Raw genomic sequence first — 16,634 nt, 5'->3', positions numbered from 1 at the left:
TATATTGTTAAACTTGTCTAATCAGTATAAAGACAAATTTGTCTAATGTATATTGTAAGACTCGATTATTCAAGGAATAGAGTCGTCTAATGTGTATTAATAAACTTACTAATATGTGTATGAACATACTAGTCTAAAGTATATTGTTAGACTCATCTAATAAGTGTATGAATAAATTCATCTAATGTGTGTTGAAAAACTTGTCTAATCAGTATATGAAAATACTCGTCTAATGTATATTCTTAGACTCATTTAATTAATGTATCAAATGATTCATCTAATGTTTTTCACAATATTTGTCTAATCAATATATGGACAGATTAATCTAATGTGCCTTGTTAGACCTATCAAATGTTTTTTCTATACTCATCTAATAACTGTATGAAGAAACTTGTCTAATATGTATTGTAAGATTCATCTAATCAATGAATGAATAGACTTGTTTAACGTGTATTAATAGACTCATATAATTTTTGTATGGAAATATTTGTCTATCAATATCATCTAATCAATGTATTTCTATATTTGTCTAATAATTTTTGCTATGCTCATGTAATTTTTTTATTATATTCGTCTAATTAGTATATGAAAAAGTTCATATGATGAGTAGTGCTAGACTCGTCTAATCAATACATTGAGATACTCATTTAATATGTATTGCTAGACTTTTCTAATCAATACATTGACAAACTCATTTAATATGTATTGCTAGACTTTTCTAATCAGTATATGAACACACTCTTATAATATATATTGCTAGTTTAGTCTAATCAATATATATTCAGAGTCGTATAATATCTATTGCAAAACTCGTATAATGAGTGAGTGAACAAACTTGTCTAATATGTGTTAATAAACTCATCTAATTTGTGTATGTATAGATTTGTCTAATGTATATTGTTTGACTTATTTAATTAGTGTATAAACATATTCGTCTAGTGTATATTGTGAAACTCGCTTAATTAATATATGTACATAATCGTGTATACTTTTTACATAATAAAAATATTAATAAAATTTAACAATGAGATTATTTATATAATAATGATACATATAAATTTTTATTGAAATTTTTAAGACAAAATTATTACATGCAATAAATATATATAATATTTGAAATAATATTATTTTAAGACATAAAAATTAAATCATCTAACCTCAAAATCCAATTAAAAGATTACAACAGTATAAGAGGCTTAGCAAAAAATCAACTAAGATTTAAAATTAATATTATAAATATAAGTTATTTCTTAATAATAAATATATCAAAAGCACTTATTTTTTTTAAAATCAACTAATATTTAAAATAATTTTTAGAAGTACATATAATAGATTAATAATATAATTTCAACTTTAAGCATTATTGATATTTTAGAGATTGATATGCCAAATTTTAAGTATGAAAAACTAACCGTGTTACTTAAAAATTAAAATAATAATTTATTAGATATCAAATACCAGAATTGAAATATATTGTTTAAAAAATAATATATATTTATTAATAATACAAATTGTATACACTTTTATGTAAAAATTTGTATATCTAAAGAGTTATTATATATATATATATATATATATATATATATATATATATATATATATATATATATATATATATATATTTTAAATTTGATTGATTTTTAAATTAATTTTTCATAAAAATGAAAATAGATTTCAATTCTACCATTTAATTTCTAATAAATTATTAATTTAATTGTTAAATAATACTATTAATTTCTCAATTTTAAAATCTTTATATCAATATCTAATAAGTTATGACTAAATTTAGAATTATACTGTTAATCAGTGTAATCCACAACATGCATCCATAAAACTTATTTTAAAATCTTAGTTGATTTTTAGAAAACTAAATAATTATTTTTTAATGTATCCATTAACATATTTTAATCATAATTAAATTTTTTTTCTAACGTGTTTTCAATATATTTATTATTAAAGATAACTTAAACTTAAAGTATTAATTCTTTTATTTATACTATATTTTTTATTCTTATTTTTTTTAATTTCTAATTATTTGATTATTTAGTAAATTATTCAAGAATAACTTATATTTAAAGTACTAATAAATAAAAAATAAAATATATTTTTCTAAATTTAATTTTATTAAATTATCAAATAATTAAAATTATAAAAAAAATAACATCAGGAATGAAAAAAAAGATTATAGAAATATTTTTCTATTTTAAGGAAAAATTAGTTTAAAAAAAATAGATAAAAAATAAATTAAAATTATATATATAGGAAAAAAATAAATATAAATAATAAATAAAATTTCATAATATTTTTTTGGTTTAATATATCATTTGGTTCCTATTTTTAGGAGTTTGGTTTCAAGTGATCTACCTTTTAAAAAAGTTTAGTAAGACCCATATTTCGTTAAAAAATGTTCAATCTGGTCCTTTTTCGCTCACGCAGTTAACGGTGCAATGTCACTGTGAGCTGTGCAGTTTGATGAATACATGACTGAAAGAATTAAATACAGAGAGAGAAACGTAAATGAAAAGAATTAAATGCAAACAGAGAGAAACGTAAATGACTTTTAATGGTTGAAGAGAGAGATATTGATGTATTGATTAGAGAGATAATATTTCTCTGGATAGTACCCAACAATGCACCAGTTTTATAGACTCGCCTCCAGATTCCACCCTATATCACCCATAAAACTAGATATTTCACTGTTAGGACGACATCAATATAACTAAAACAAAGAATCATTGCTTATTAACAACAAAATTGTGACCATTAGATAACCTCTGCACCTCTCTCATCAATCTTTATATCTTCAAAGAAAATTCCTTTAGCTTCCACACACCTATTTTATAGACCCAAAATTTAAAAATGAGCACAACAAAAACCTTAGCCTGTAACCCTTCACCATTCTTATATTCCACCCATGCACTTATCCCTAGCAGTGAAATGCATGATATGCACTTATCCCTTACTACAAAACCACATGCACTGTAATCCTGCAACCCGTGCATTCATATTCTGGGAATAACATCCCAAACCATTATTTTTCCTTAACAACCCACAACCTTCCAATTGGGTATACTTCTATCCACACCGTTTCTCAAGATTAAAAAGTTTCAAAGGAAACGCATCATGCTCAATCAATACATCAAAAAGTTAACTCCCCTTACTTGGGTTTTCCAGTGAATTCTTTAAAGGCCCCTTGGTTCCTGGAAAATCATGTGACTGCAAATGGTGGAGGACAAAAAGTTGTGGTTTCTCTCTTGCGCACTCTCTCGAGTTATTCTGGAATGTAGTTTAGGGTTGCTTCTTATTTCACATACAAGTTGCCGGAGGCAGCGTGTTCTTCCTCTCCCCGTTGTCGCCTTCGTTGAGGATATATACCCAGCTAGTGGCTCCCCCGGGTCTCGCCGGATTCCCTCCAATACCCACTGGGATACGTCAGTGCGGTTCCCCACCGGTCTCGATCTGACAGTGGTGGCTGTTGGGATTTGCCCTTAACTTACATCATTTTAATTTTTTAAAAATATTTACACAGTGCAGCATCTTCAAACGTGCCACGTATTCATCAAACTGCACAACTCACTCAAGTTTGGCCACAGTGACATTTGCACCGTTATATTTTTAACAGTGTGAGCGAAAAGGACCGGATTGAACATTTTTTAAGGAAATATGGGATCTTACTGAACTTTTTTAGAACGTAGAATCACTTTGAACCAAACCCCTAAAAGTAGGGACCAAATGATATATTAAACATATTTTTTCTTGTATTATAATAAATTATAATAGATAATAAATATATTGTAATAGATATAGAAGTATTTTATCATGATAAAATATATTTATTTTGTCGAAATATAAATAAATTAGAGTATATTTATTTATTAGAAATATAGAAAGATTTCATTACAATCAAGTATATTAATCTTGTAGAAATACCGAAGGACAAAGTATAGTTATTTTTAGAAATGTAAAAAGATTTTATCAGAATCAAGTTTTAATAAATACATAATTTGAATGAAAATATGAAGATTGTAATAAATCCTACAAAGATTCAAACCTTAAATCTGGTAAAGAATTAGTTGAGTATAAATAGGACCACTAAAACCAAAACAAGAGAAAACAAAGTGAATGCTCTCCTAAAGGAATTCTCGTATCATTGGCGTGTTCATGCTCAAGTTCTATTGGATAGACAAAATAGTTGTTGCAATATCTGCTGCTCGCAAAGCTCATTACATCTTTTATTTCTCTATGCTACTTTAAAAGGTATCAATGTCTTTGCTTTTGTTATTTTTCTATAAGTTTAATACATCATTTGGTCCCTAATTTTAGGGGCTTGGTTCAAAGTAATTCTACCTTTTAACAAAGTTAAGTAAAACTCTATATTTCGTTAAAAAATGTTCAATCCAGTTCTTTCCGCTCACGCAGTTAAAAACATAACGGTGCAAAGGCCATCGTGGTATCTCATAAGGCACGTGGTACACATTAATAGGTGGACTTAAATGATTTTTTAATTTAAAAAAAGTTTAAAAAAGTCCATACCACGTCATCATCACCATCTCCAAACAAACCCTAATTTCTCTCTAAGAAACCCTAGTCGCCACACCATCCAGCGCCGTCACCGCCATCCTCGCCGGCAGCCGTCCTCTCCAACGTATCACGCGCCACCACCAAAGTTATGCGACAAGAATGCGAGAAACCCTAGGTCTTCACGGTTTGCTTGCAGGTCTGATTGTGGTTGCAGGTGGAGGCAAGCAGCAACGCGGTTAGTGGTGGAGAAGAGTGGCGATTCCGATCTGCAATAGCGGCATATGGTGGACGATTATGTGGTGGAGATTGGACGGCATTGCTGTTGGCACGACGACGATTTGGCTGGTGCAATGGTGAAAATGGTGAAGATTGGTGGTCGCGGCATAACAAGGGATGGAGAAGACGCTTTGGTGGTGGCGCGTGATGCGTTGGAGAGGACGTGCCAGCGAGGATGGCAGTGACGGCGCTGGATGGTGCGGCGGCTAGGTTTTCTTAGAGAGAAATTAGGGTTTGTCTGGAGATGGTGATGATGACATGACAGAGATTTTTTTAAACTTTTTAAACTTTTTTTAAATTAAAAAACCATTTAAATCCACCTATTAACGTGTGCCACGTGCTTATGAGATGCCATGATGGCATTTGTACCGTTATGTTTTTAACTGCGTGAGTGGAAAAGACCGGATTGAACATTTTTTAACGAAATATGTGGTCTAAAAAAGTATGATTACTTTGAACCAAACCCCTAAAAGTAGGGACCAAATAATGTATTAAACTTTTTCTATACTATGAATATATATATTAATACCTGCTTAAATTTTTATCTTTTTACAAACTACATTCTTCTTCATCTTCCTTATTTGTTTTATATATTTTAATACTATTCTATATATGGACTTTCTTTTTTTTCTAAACTAAATAAATTTGACATTTAGTTTACATATACATGTTAAAAATTTCACATCGACTAAAGATAAGACCAATTTATAATATATAAGTAAATGCAAACCTCATTTACAAGCCAATTTTGTGAGGGTTGAATTAGGCTTAAAATCCATCTGACGTGAAGGAGTGTGCTGAAAGTCCCATATCGATTAAAGAAAAGGTCAATCACCTTACAAACCAATTTTATAGGGTTGAATTAGACTTGAAATCCATTTCATGTAACATTTTATTGAAATTTTTTTTTTCCTTATTTTTTTCTTTCATTATTATGGAAATTTCACACGGTTAAAAGTAAAATAAAATTATAATATAGAAATGAAATATATTTTTTGTCTTATAAGTTAAATTTATAAGATTGATTTAGTTATAATTTACCTTATTAATATATTATTCAAGTGATTCAAAATTTATCCTAACAACTTTTTATGTATGCTATTAGATGTTTTTGTGTACATGAAAAGTTATGAATTCCTATTTTGACTTTATCATTTAACAATTTATCTTTATTTGTTTAGAATAACAATTCCTAAAGCTACTGGAAATATTCCAAAACTATAAATTCACCCCATATACTAAGAATTGAACAAAAGATAGCCTCTCACATTTACTAAAAGAAATAATATTACACCCATAAACTTACAACCTAATTTTATTCCTTATCCATTTGTCGAATCCCTACATTGTAAACGACGATAAAAACATAACAAGACAACACAGAAAGAATAGCATACGATTCGTACACGCAAAACAAGCAAACAACAACCACCTAAAGTGCAACTCAAGAACATCATACATGAATCATAAGATGCTGCCTCCTAAAAAATATACGCACATTGGGTACTCATCATTGTACGTTTACAGATTTTTCATTTAAGAATGACCCCAAAATAATCAAGTTTAAAGCTTTAGATGATGATGACGACGATGATGTTCCTTTGTGTGTATTCATCTCTATATTTTTTGAAACCTTTTAACAAAATATAAACACGAGTTGGTGAACGTCCTAGAATTATGTATTACAAGGAAGTGGGTCGAATTGGTTATCGGTTTTTGCTTAACAAAAACGCTAACAACTAACGGCCACGCTTGGTTAAAGATAATTAAATTAGTTTCCTGAACTAATATGTTTATTTTCTTTTCTTTGAATTTTTTCACTAATGACAATAACATGTGTCAGTGTCTGCGCGTGTTTCTTACGGTTCACTTCAATCATACAATTCCTTCAGTATTAACCTCAGCCACACTAGTTTCTTTGATGCGCCTGCTTACTTCTATTCTCATACTCAACTTTAATTATCCCTTCAAATATTAGTCTTGTGATTAACTATATCTAAACTTGCACTTGATCACCATATGTTAAATGCCAATCTTGAATTATTTATTTTGTACGAAATGCAAACAACAGGGCTTAAAACACTAGATAGAAATTTAATATAAAGTTTTCATATTTCTGCAATTTGTTACTAAACATGTCTCAGAAGTGGTTAATTAGCAGGATTTTTAAATGTTTAATTGTAATTAACTTAGTTGTGTTGTTTTAAGAGGTAATAGAAAATGTCTATTTTATTTTTTTCCAGAAAAACAGGGGTGAAGTGGAGCGGTTATTTTTCAAAGAGACCACAACTGTCTCCTTCTTCTTCTTTCAAATTAAGTCCCACTAATTTGGCACACTCTCTCTTTTTCAAACCACTCTCATCTAAACTATCTCCACAAACCTCAACCTCAACTGTAACTGTCGTGGTGCAGGTGCTTTTTCGTCACTTCTAGTAACTTTTTTTTCTTTTCTCTGCTTTGTTTGCAAAACTGCTTTCTATAAACTAAAGCTTGCTTTTTCATGTCTCTAATGAATTCAGAGAGTAACATCAATATACAGATATGTTTGGCATGTTTTTCGGCTGGTCCAAAGCTTCCAAATGGTAACTGAACTGCATGTAAATTGATCAAACCTTGAGCTTGTGCACGTTCAAGTTTATGTAACTCTTGTTTTTGTTTTGGCTTTGGTGGTTTGCAGCAAGAGGACGATCAAAAGAGCCCGGTACCGCCTCGGCCTACTCAAGAACAAGAGGCTTGCAATAGCCAGGCAACTGCGAAAGGACTTGGCAGAGCTAATACAAGGTGGCCATGAAGAAACTGCACTGAACAGGGTTAGTTAATGTTACTAATTAGAGTAGTTTTTTACTTTTCATTGCATTATGTATGAGTTTTTGAAGATGGTTTTCCATAAAATAAAGTTGTTGCAGGGTTTTATTGGAGGTTTTGTTACTGTTCAATAGCTTAATATGCCACTCTGTCTTGTATTAGTTTTGTTAATTTTCCTTGTAAATGTAATTACTGATAGTGTGTGTCATTTACGTATGTTTCTGGTTTGTACATGTTGAGCACTTTAGTCTCTATAATTCTTCTTGATGAAGCCCTCGATGACGAAAAGATTGAAGTTTCTTTGACGACACTAGTTATTTTAAGATTAGAAATCTTAGTTTTGTTTTCTGTTACAACGTAGACAATTTAGGGACGTACTATGCATGACATCTCAGAAGATGAAAACTAAAAGTATTTAGTCCTTGAAAAAACGTTTTTATTCTAATTTAGTGACCTAACTCACAAGTGTTTTACTATTTTGTTTTCTGTAATCTCTATTAACAACGTATATATTTCATAAGCATGCCAAATCTTAACCAAAGCTTTTCTAAAAACTTCAGGTTGGGCAGCTTATAGGAGATGAAAGCCTAGTTTCTGCATATGAATTGTTAGATCAGTTCTGTGAATTTATACTTAAACAATTATCCTATATTAGGAGGCACAGGTACTCCTTGCTTTCTACCTGTGTAAATCAAATTCATTTGCCAACCTCATCATACTTCCCATTGTTTTTTCTGATGCTTCTGCATTCCAAATTTCAGGGACTGTCCAAATGACATTAATGAAGCAGTTTCTAGCCTTATATTTGCTTCAGCAAGATGTGGGGAACTTCCCGAGCTTGTTATCATCAGGAACCTCTTTGGACAGCGTTATGGTGAGAGATTTGCAACTACAGCTGTGGAGCTATTTCCTGGGAATCTTGTGAACAAACAAGTACTACTTTATTAGTTATTTTTATTTCACAGTAAAGTAAATATTCCATATTTGGTAGTGAGGAGTACCTATTCATGGAATTACTAAATCACAGTTGAAAGAGAAGCTGTCTGTAAAGTCTGTGCCGGATGAATCTAAGTACAGAATGTTGGATGAAATAGCTAGAGATAACTGCCTCCAACAAGAGGTCTTAGCTATAGAATACTACCACCCCCTTTGGCAACAAGTGCAGGTCACACTCTTCTTTACTACATTGAATGTATTGACGAGTTTATAATCTTGTCATTTACTAATACGAATGCCTTTGTACAGATGAAAGAAGATAAAGGGTATCAACTAGTGGAAAGTGATGCCCACAAAATTGATTCAATTACAGGATCTAAAGTCTACCCTTCGGAGATTGAAGAGAAGAAAAGAGACATGACATGTGCTAATTCATTCAACTCCAAACCAAGTGATTCTTCTCTTCCAGAATCTGCTTCTGCGATGGTGCCTGTTGTTCAGCAATATCACCCATATATCGTGAGTTTTCCTTTGGAAAAGGAAGTAGCAAAGATAGACTTTCCGGAGCTACTTTCTTCTATAGATTTTGATACGCAAAACAAGGGTGAAAGATTGGCTTTAACATGTTCTTCACGAAGCGCAAGTTTCCCTCCGTGTCCTGAAGAAATGGTACAATATGTGGATGACATGGAGGAGTTTTCTGAAGTAAAAGAGTGTGTCAGCCAAGACCAAATGCAATTAAAGTTCAGATCTTCTGGTCTATCCAGAAGAGAAAAAACTCAGTTTGGTTTTGATGAGAGTGATGTGGGTCAAGATGGATCAGAGAGTGAGAACTCAAGCACAAGGACCTCTAGAAAGAGCAAAAGGAAACATGAGAAAAGATCAAGAAGGAGATCATTGGTCGAAAACCTAGGCCTTATGGATATTGGATACCTGATATATTATCACAAACCATGCAAAAGTCTCTCAGCTCATAAGCATAGGACTCATTTTCACAGAAAGCACCATAAGCCTTTTCTAGAAGAAATTCCCCCACCAAGTTGTGATGGCCAGAAGAGACTGATGCTAAACGGTTTCTCAGAAGAAGGGATGGTTATACAGTCAAGTCAACGCCAAGATGGCACAAGAAGACAAGTTTTCAACTTTAGAATGAGTGGCTGCAGCTTGAACCAGCCTTGTTACTTTTGCCTTTACAATGATGGAGACTATTTGGAACCTCCATCACTGAAGAAAAAGAGAGGGATAACAGATACACATGTTCAACAACGAGTTCTGCATGATGAGTGTTGCCATTGCCAACCCTTTTGGGATGATGAATTGAACCAAGGAAAGGAATCGGTTACCATCCCTCAGAGTGAAAGTAATGCAGCTGAATGTCGTGCATTCAACTACTCAGATTGCGTAGGTGGTAAGAGAAACAATGAAACAAAAGATGAAATAGCTGCTTCTCCTGAAGTTTCCAATGGAAGGACCAGTTGGTCCTCAACAAGAATAGAAACAGAAGCTACCTATTCAAGGGCCATGACCATACCGCAAGAGAGGCACCAAAACGGCAAAGACATGTTAAGGACATATTCTTGTCATTATCAACATCCTAACCATGTTCATCCTAAGTTGCCAGACTATGATGAAATAGCTGCTAAGTTCACTGCTCTCAAGAGAGAACGCCTGGAAAACATGAACTGCAGCGGGGACCCAAAACAAGTATTGGAGGCATAAAAAAACATCATTTGTACAGTGCTGCTACCTATTAAATTTTGAATCACCAATTCAAATAGCTTTCTGTGATTGTTTTTTTCTATCACCAAATATTCTTTTGCATTATTCATCCATGTAAGATCACAATGGTTAATGTTTACTGGCAGTAAGAAATATGAGAAGGTTTGCAATCAGTTTAGTTTGAGATTTATTTCATTGATTAGTTTGTTGAGCTTGGTTAATGAATTAAATGAACCATGTTAATCAATGACACTACCTGATTACTATGACAATTCCATCAACTGAGCAAAGAAAACTTGTGTCGACGAGAATAATTTAAAATGTATTTAATATATGAAACCAATAAAAAGCATATAAATTGAAAATTAAAATTCTTAAATTTTAATTAGATTTAAATTAGATTAACCCTAATAATCTTTTTCTTCTAAAAGCTACTAGTATATGGTGAATTTAAGTTCGTTAAATCTAAAACTATTTAATCAAACTAACAGGTTTTGGGTCTCTGTAATTGCCTTCAAGTGAAAATAGGATTATCAACTGAATCTTCAAAAAAAAAACAAAAATTTAGACCTATACTTTAAATTCTATTTCAATACAGATGTATTTTTCTTCTTTGAAAAAGTACCAAAACGCCCAAATACTCAAAAAAGAAAAAAAAAAGCATGAAAACGTGATTGCGCATACTGGGGCAATTAAGTCGGTAACAGTGAACAGTGAACAAAATGAAAAATCAAGGTAATGAGACGGACGCAAAAGGGTTTAGGTATTTGTATACGCACCTAAACAAAAAAATACATATTCCTACACCCATCTCCAAAATGAATGAATATATATTTTTATCTCGTCCTATTATAAGACAATAGGTATATGTATATTGGTGTTTGTATTCACTTTTTTACTATTTTAATATTTATTAATTAATTTTTATAAAAAATAAAAAAATACAAAAATAAAATATTATTAAATGTTTAATATTAAAAGATATTTTTTTTGTTAATATAAAATATTTAAAAATAAATTATAATTACATATATTTTAAATTCGAGTACCGGATAAATTTTATGAAAATCTAACCATTTATTAATTTGAAAAGGTTAATAAAAAAATTGATAAAATTTAAAAATATTTTAAAAAAACTATGAAAAGAAAAATATATTTAAATTAAAAAATATTTTAAATGTTTCTTTACTTTCTTTAAATTCTAATGAAATATTTTTTCTTATACACTAATAAAAATTATAATGCACTAAACAAAAAACAAAGATTAAACTAACACTAGTGTAGATTTATATATAATTGCAATGATAAAATTACACTTGTTCTGATTCCAAGTTCGTCAAGTAATATCAATAAGGTTGATCACCATACATCTGACGTAGCGAAATTGCAATGATGTTCTTCTTACTCACCAAAAGGCTTAGAAATACTTGATAGACTTGAATAAGAATACATGTTCTTTATCGATGAGTTGGAGGAGGCTGAAAGACAATTGATGTGGCAATAGGAGGCTGGCTTCCTAAAGGTTATTGATCAAGTGATTTATTTTTACAATATCCAGTGGAAAAAGGTAAGTTCCACATGTATAAGGCTTTTTACAATAGAGAGCTAAGACACATTCGAGATATTCCTAATAAAGATGAAGACAATGCATCAAAGTTGATGTTGGAGTGCCTCCTTCAACCAATGACCCTAAGGTCGTTCAACAAGCCACAATTCCTTCTTATGTCTAGTTTATGTTATCTATTTTTTCCTTTTTGTAAAGAGTTTATAGTTTTTTCTTTTTATTTTATTATTCGATCTTATAGCGATCGATTTTAGTGTTTAGGCTGATCGTTGTAGGATCGACCCCCATTATGTAAACAACTCTTACAAAATGGAAATAATTTAAAGTTTATTCATTATTGCCTTTGAGCTCCTTTTCTTATAGTTCGTTTATCTTTAGCTACTTTATTTGCTCCAATGATATAATTGTGGTAACTCATTAATTTTAACTCAATTGAACTCGAGTGAACATGCACTTAATCAAATTTATACACCTGACAATGATTCATGAGTGAATGTGCCCTTAACTAATGACATGATTTAGTTTTGAGGGATTCAATTTTGAACATGCCTTTACCTATCCGATGTTAGTAGTAGGAGAAATCGTTATAGGAGTCAGGCTAGTAGGCATGGTCTTCTACTTCTTCAAATAGGCAACACGCCATGCCTTGTAATCAAAATAGAAGATTAGAGTTCCCGCTTCAAAGGAAAAATTAACATAATCTCTATCCTTACCCTCAAAGAAAGCGTCGAGATCCTCAACATGTGGGACACACAACGCATCCCTACAGTTGATGCGCCGAGAAAGTTGTCTGATGAAATCTATACCCCCTCACCTCCTTGATGCTTATCAGATCATCAAGCATCGAGTTAAACTTCTCATCAAAAAGAAAAGGAAAAGCAAGAGATGAACCCTCACATGTAGAAGAAAAGGAAAAGTGAGAGATGAATCCTCACACATAGGTGTAATCTCCCACTTTAGCATCAAGCGGCGATGACCGTAACCAACATCAAAAGAAGAATCAGAAGACATACCTACAATGATGAGCAAACATGAAGAAGGCAAGAATAATGAACTCAGGCAGAAAGAAGGAAAGTGCGAAGAAGTGTAAAGGTAGACAAAAAGCAAAGATGGAGAGAAATGTGAAACGGAGACGAATATAAGGATTTCTAAAAAGAAAAATGTTCCCTTAGACGTCGTTTTCCTCTAAGATTGCATGTAACTTTTGACATTTCATTCCCCGAGTTCAATTGCTAAGATGCGGCCACGTTAGCTTCAATCAAAATCATTTAATGTGAAATGACGTTTTGCATCCTAGAGCAATAATCATTGCGATGTTTTAGATAAACCCATCATTAATGTTCTTCAGTTACCAATAATGTTATCACTAACTCGAAAAGATGATCGAGCATAAGAGTGTGCTCAAGTCGGCAACACAAAACAAACAAGTTGATAACAAGAGTGAAGCTTGCCTAAGCTAGTAGCACCAATCCCCCTAAGTCGGCACCAGAACCTATCTAAGTCGGCAGTACAAACAAGGTCTGCCTGAACCAACATATACTCATACAGTAAAACCCATTAAGATAAGGTGACGACAAAGTCCACATACATGGTCAAAGACGACCACATACAACTTGCCCAAATAGTCAGTCACAAATGTTAAAGCCAATTATGACTCAACCAAAAGGCCAATCCCAATTGCAACGAATGTTCCTCAAGCGTTAATTAAACTTCTGAGTTTTAGGGCTTGTGTACATACCTGACCCAATAAATATGCTAAGTAATGTGACCCTACTAAGCCTATTAAATTATGAGTCTATTTATTGGTGCAAATATTCATATATTAACAGTATATGTGACCAAATCTCGATAGTTTGATTACATCATGATATTCTTTAATACCATATATTCGCAAGATATTTATATATCTAGTAAGGTGTCACATTATTGTGATTATTCTTTTAATTATCATATATACACTAAGTTGTTATTTTATTGATATTATCTGTTTTTATCACATGAGTCATATGATCCATAAGTCTTATACGTACATATGGTATTTCACAGAAAATACACACACTCACTCATACTCATTTTGTCTTACTGAAAAGTTCTAAACTTTCTTACTGACTTGAGCGTCGAAGAATCTTTCATAGGTGGATCTCCTTCTGCATTCCAACCCTTAAGAGTACATATTAGTATTCTTCAATCCACTCAGATCTTGTCACTTATTTGAAGGTTCATGTTCAGATCTCAATAAAAGCAGTTATATTTTAAGAAATAGACTTTAAACTTAATTTTACGTTTCTCTAATTGATGTATGATTATCCATAATTATTGTATTATATATTATTTTATTTTTTTATTTTTTTAGTGTGTATTCAAAATTTTTAATCGTTCTATTTAAAATCCCTGTAATTATTTAGTGGACTGTAATTATTTAGTGGACCACCATTAGATAGAGGGTGTCTAATTATGATTGTCAATATATATATCCCTTGAGAGTGGAAATCAATTGATATTGGAACTATTATACCTAAAATAATGGGGGCAGCAATGATTACTATGTCAATGGTTTTGATATACACGCACGTATGCTTCATCCAATTATCAGAGCTATTATCTCAACATAGACAAACTTTCAAAATTATAATCGTGTAGTACTAATATTTTACACTTATCTGGTTCTTCGACGATAACTATAAATATCTTACATGCCATTGGCAGATCAACACCTTGCAGTAGCCAAGTTTTGGGTCACTCCATTGCTTTACTCATTAAGTAATTAATCAGAGCAATTAGTTCATTAATAATATTTTCACTCCCTTCAGAAACCTCTACCCATGTTGGAGTTGCATCGGTCAAAATGGGATAATCTTTAATTTGGCAATGACAATGTCTTAATTATAATTTTATAGAGTCAATAATGGTGCTCCAAAATGGCCCATTTTCTATGTTTTCTGTCCGACAGTGCCAGCCATTCAATTTTTATATTACATGATAAACAATATCTTAGCAGAAAGGAAGGGGCCGAAATGTGAAGTAGATGGATAATTTTAAATATTTGTGATAAATTAATGTAGAATATTGTACTTTTTAATTATATAACTTTTGTTCATGTATTCGGGAAGTTTATTTTTTTATATTTTGAATATGCGCAATGTTTGGAGCACTTCCAATCCATAAACGAGTTGACTTTGGTTGAACATTATTTTGCATATTGTATGTATTGCCACTAGTGGCGATGACTTTCTCTAAATTCAAATGCTTCAACAAAGTAGGATGCGACTTCCAACAACACCTCAAACAAAGTCCACTCTATTGTTTTTCCCAGCTACCCTTATAATTATGGAAACTCATCATAACATTGCATGTTTACCCAGATATTTATCAGATCATAATTGATGACTATATTTTATATATTTAAGATACTAATATATTTTAATATCTCTCTCTCTCTATGTACATAACTTGGAGGTCAAGCTTTTTATAACGTATTTAAATAATTAAGTTATATCTTTACCATCTTATTATTATATTTTGATAAGAAATCTTGGTATTGAACATAATAATTCAACCTAATCCTTTGATATAATATAATTAAGGTTAATTATTATATCTGCGTTATTGACTATTATAAAATTCGAAGCTCATTACATGTTTGTATTTAAAAGTTGTTTTAAAAGTTATGAAAGATAAAAATACATTTAAATTGTCTTTTATCTCTATTTTTAAGTCATGTGACTATTTGATATATCTATATATGATATTATATCACAAATCATATATTAAAAGTACGAACTCATATGTATTCCATTTATGAATTTATGTTTGGTAGATTTATGTACTTACATATATGTTAAGATATACATATATGAAAAAATAATATAAATTCAATTTAAATCTGATAAAATCCAATCAAATCATTTTGCAACGACTTAACTTGAATATTCATAAGCATATATGGTAATAATTTATCATAGAAGGAAATATTCAATAATTAAATCATATCTCTTAGTCGTTAAAAATATTTTTTGAGTAATTCAAACATTGATTCGATGGAGAGTACTCACTCTTATACTTGTAGTTTCTTGTACTTCTAGTTTAAGCATTAGATAATATTTTATAAGTGAATATCTCTTTCTGGTTTTCATCAACAATTAGACGAAATGTTGTTTTTTTCACCTCAAGAGATTTACACTCTTTCTGGTAAGATCAATTGACATTATTATATATATATGGTAAACAAAATATTTATAATAGTGTGTTCGAAAAGGTTAGTATTTCTAAAAATAGTAAAATAAAAAGAGAAAATGAAATAAGTTTTTTCATAAATAAAGTTCGTTTATATATAAAAATAACAAGTTAGAAAATTTATATATGAGAAACTTTTATAAATTAATTTACAGAAAAAATATGTCATATTTTTCATGTTGTTTTATTAATTTGTGATGGTTTGGGAAACAAACCCTGGGTAGAGTAGTGATCACTTGTATATATTCGCAGGTTCTGAAACTTGATAATTATACATCCAAAATGAATAAGTTGTAGTGTTGCTTTTGCCATCTAACTAATTCATATTTAAAAAAAATCAGTCTTCCGTTTATATATTTCAATTAAAGTTTCAAGTATATCAATAAACAGATTTAATCATTTAATCGCTATATTTTATTTTAATAAGAATGTAAACAATGTTAAAGTTGATTTTTTTTTTCAGGTGGGAATCCATATAATTAAAATAAATAAAAAATACTTCAAATATAGAAAATAAAATACAAATTCAAACTTTTGAGTAACTGATGTTTGATAGTCTAATTTATGCGAAGGTCGCACA

General features: G+C 30.7%; 1 protein-coding gene across 1 annotated transcript; it reads left to right on the top strand.

The window, feature by feature from the left end:
- Nucleotides 1-7,093: 7,093 nt before the first annotated feature.
- On the top strand, nucleotides 7,094-10,441 carry LOC124829825 (uncharacterized). The gene is made up of 7 exons (XM_047303396.2): nucleotides 7,094-7,209; nucleotides 7,317-7,379; nucleotides 7,475-7,607; nucleotides 8,163-8,266; nucleotides 8,364-8,535; nucleotides 8,630-8,767; nucleotides 8,848-10,441. The coding sequence occupies exons 2-7, from the start codon at nucleotides 7,339-7,341 to the stop codon at nucleotides 10,255-10,257; spliced, it is 1,998 nt and encodes a 665-aa protein (XP_047159352.1). The 5' UTR covers nucleotides 7,094-7,209; nucleotides 7,317-7,338; the 3' UTR covers nucleotides 10,258-10,441.
- Nucleotides 10,442-16,634: the final 6,193 nt, after the last annotated feature.

Source organism: Vigna umbellata, chromosome 9 (genome assembly GCF_029865625.1).
Source record: "Vigna umbellata cultivar VRB3 chromosome 9, Vumbellata_1.0, whole genome shotgun sequence".
In the NCBI taxonomy this organism is placed as follows: domain Eukaryota; kingdom Viridiplantae; phylum Streptophyta; class Magnoliopsida; order Fabales; family Fabaceae; genus Vigna; species Vigna umbellata.
The sequence above is the reverse complement of the archived record's forward strand: the minus strand, read 5'-3'. Positions and strand labels throughout refer to the sequence as shown.

Coding starts and splice junctions, on each gene's coding strand:
- LOC124829825 (XM_047303396.2), top strand. CDS start 7,339: ATGTTTGGCATGTTTTTCGGCTGGTCCAAAGCTTCCAAATG. Junction 7,380..7,474: donor TGGTCCAAAGCTTCCAAATG/GTAACTGAACTG, acceptor GGTGGTTTGCAG/CAAGAGGACGATCAAAAGAG. Junction 8,536..8,629: donor GGAATCTTGTGAACAAACAA/GTACTACTTTAT, acceptor ACTAAATCACAG/TTGAAAGAGAAGCTGTCTGT.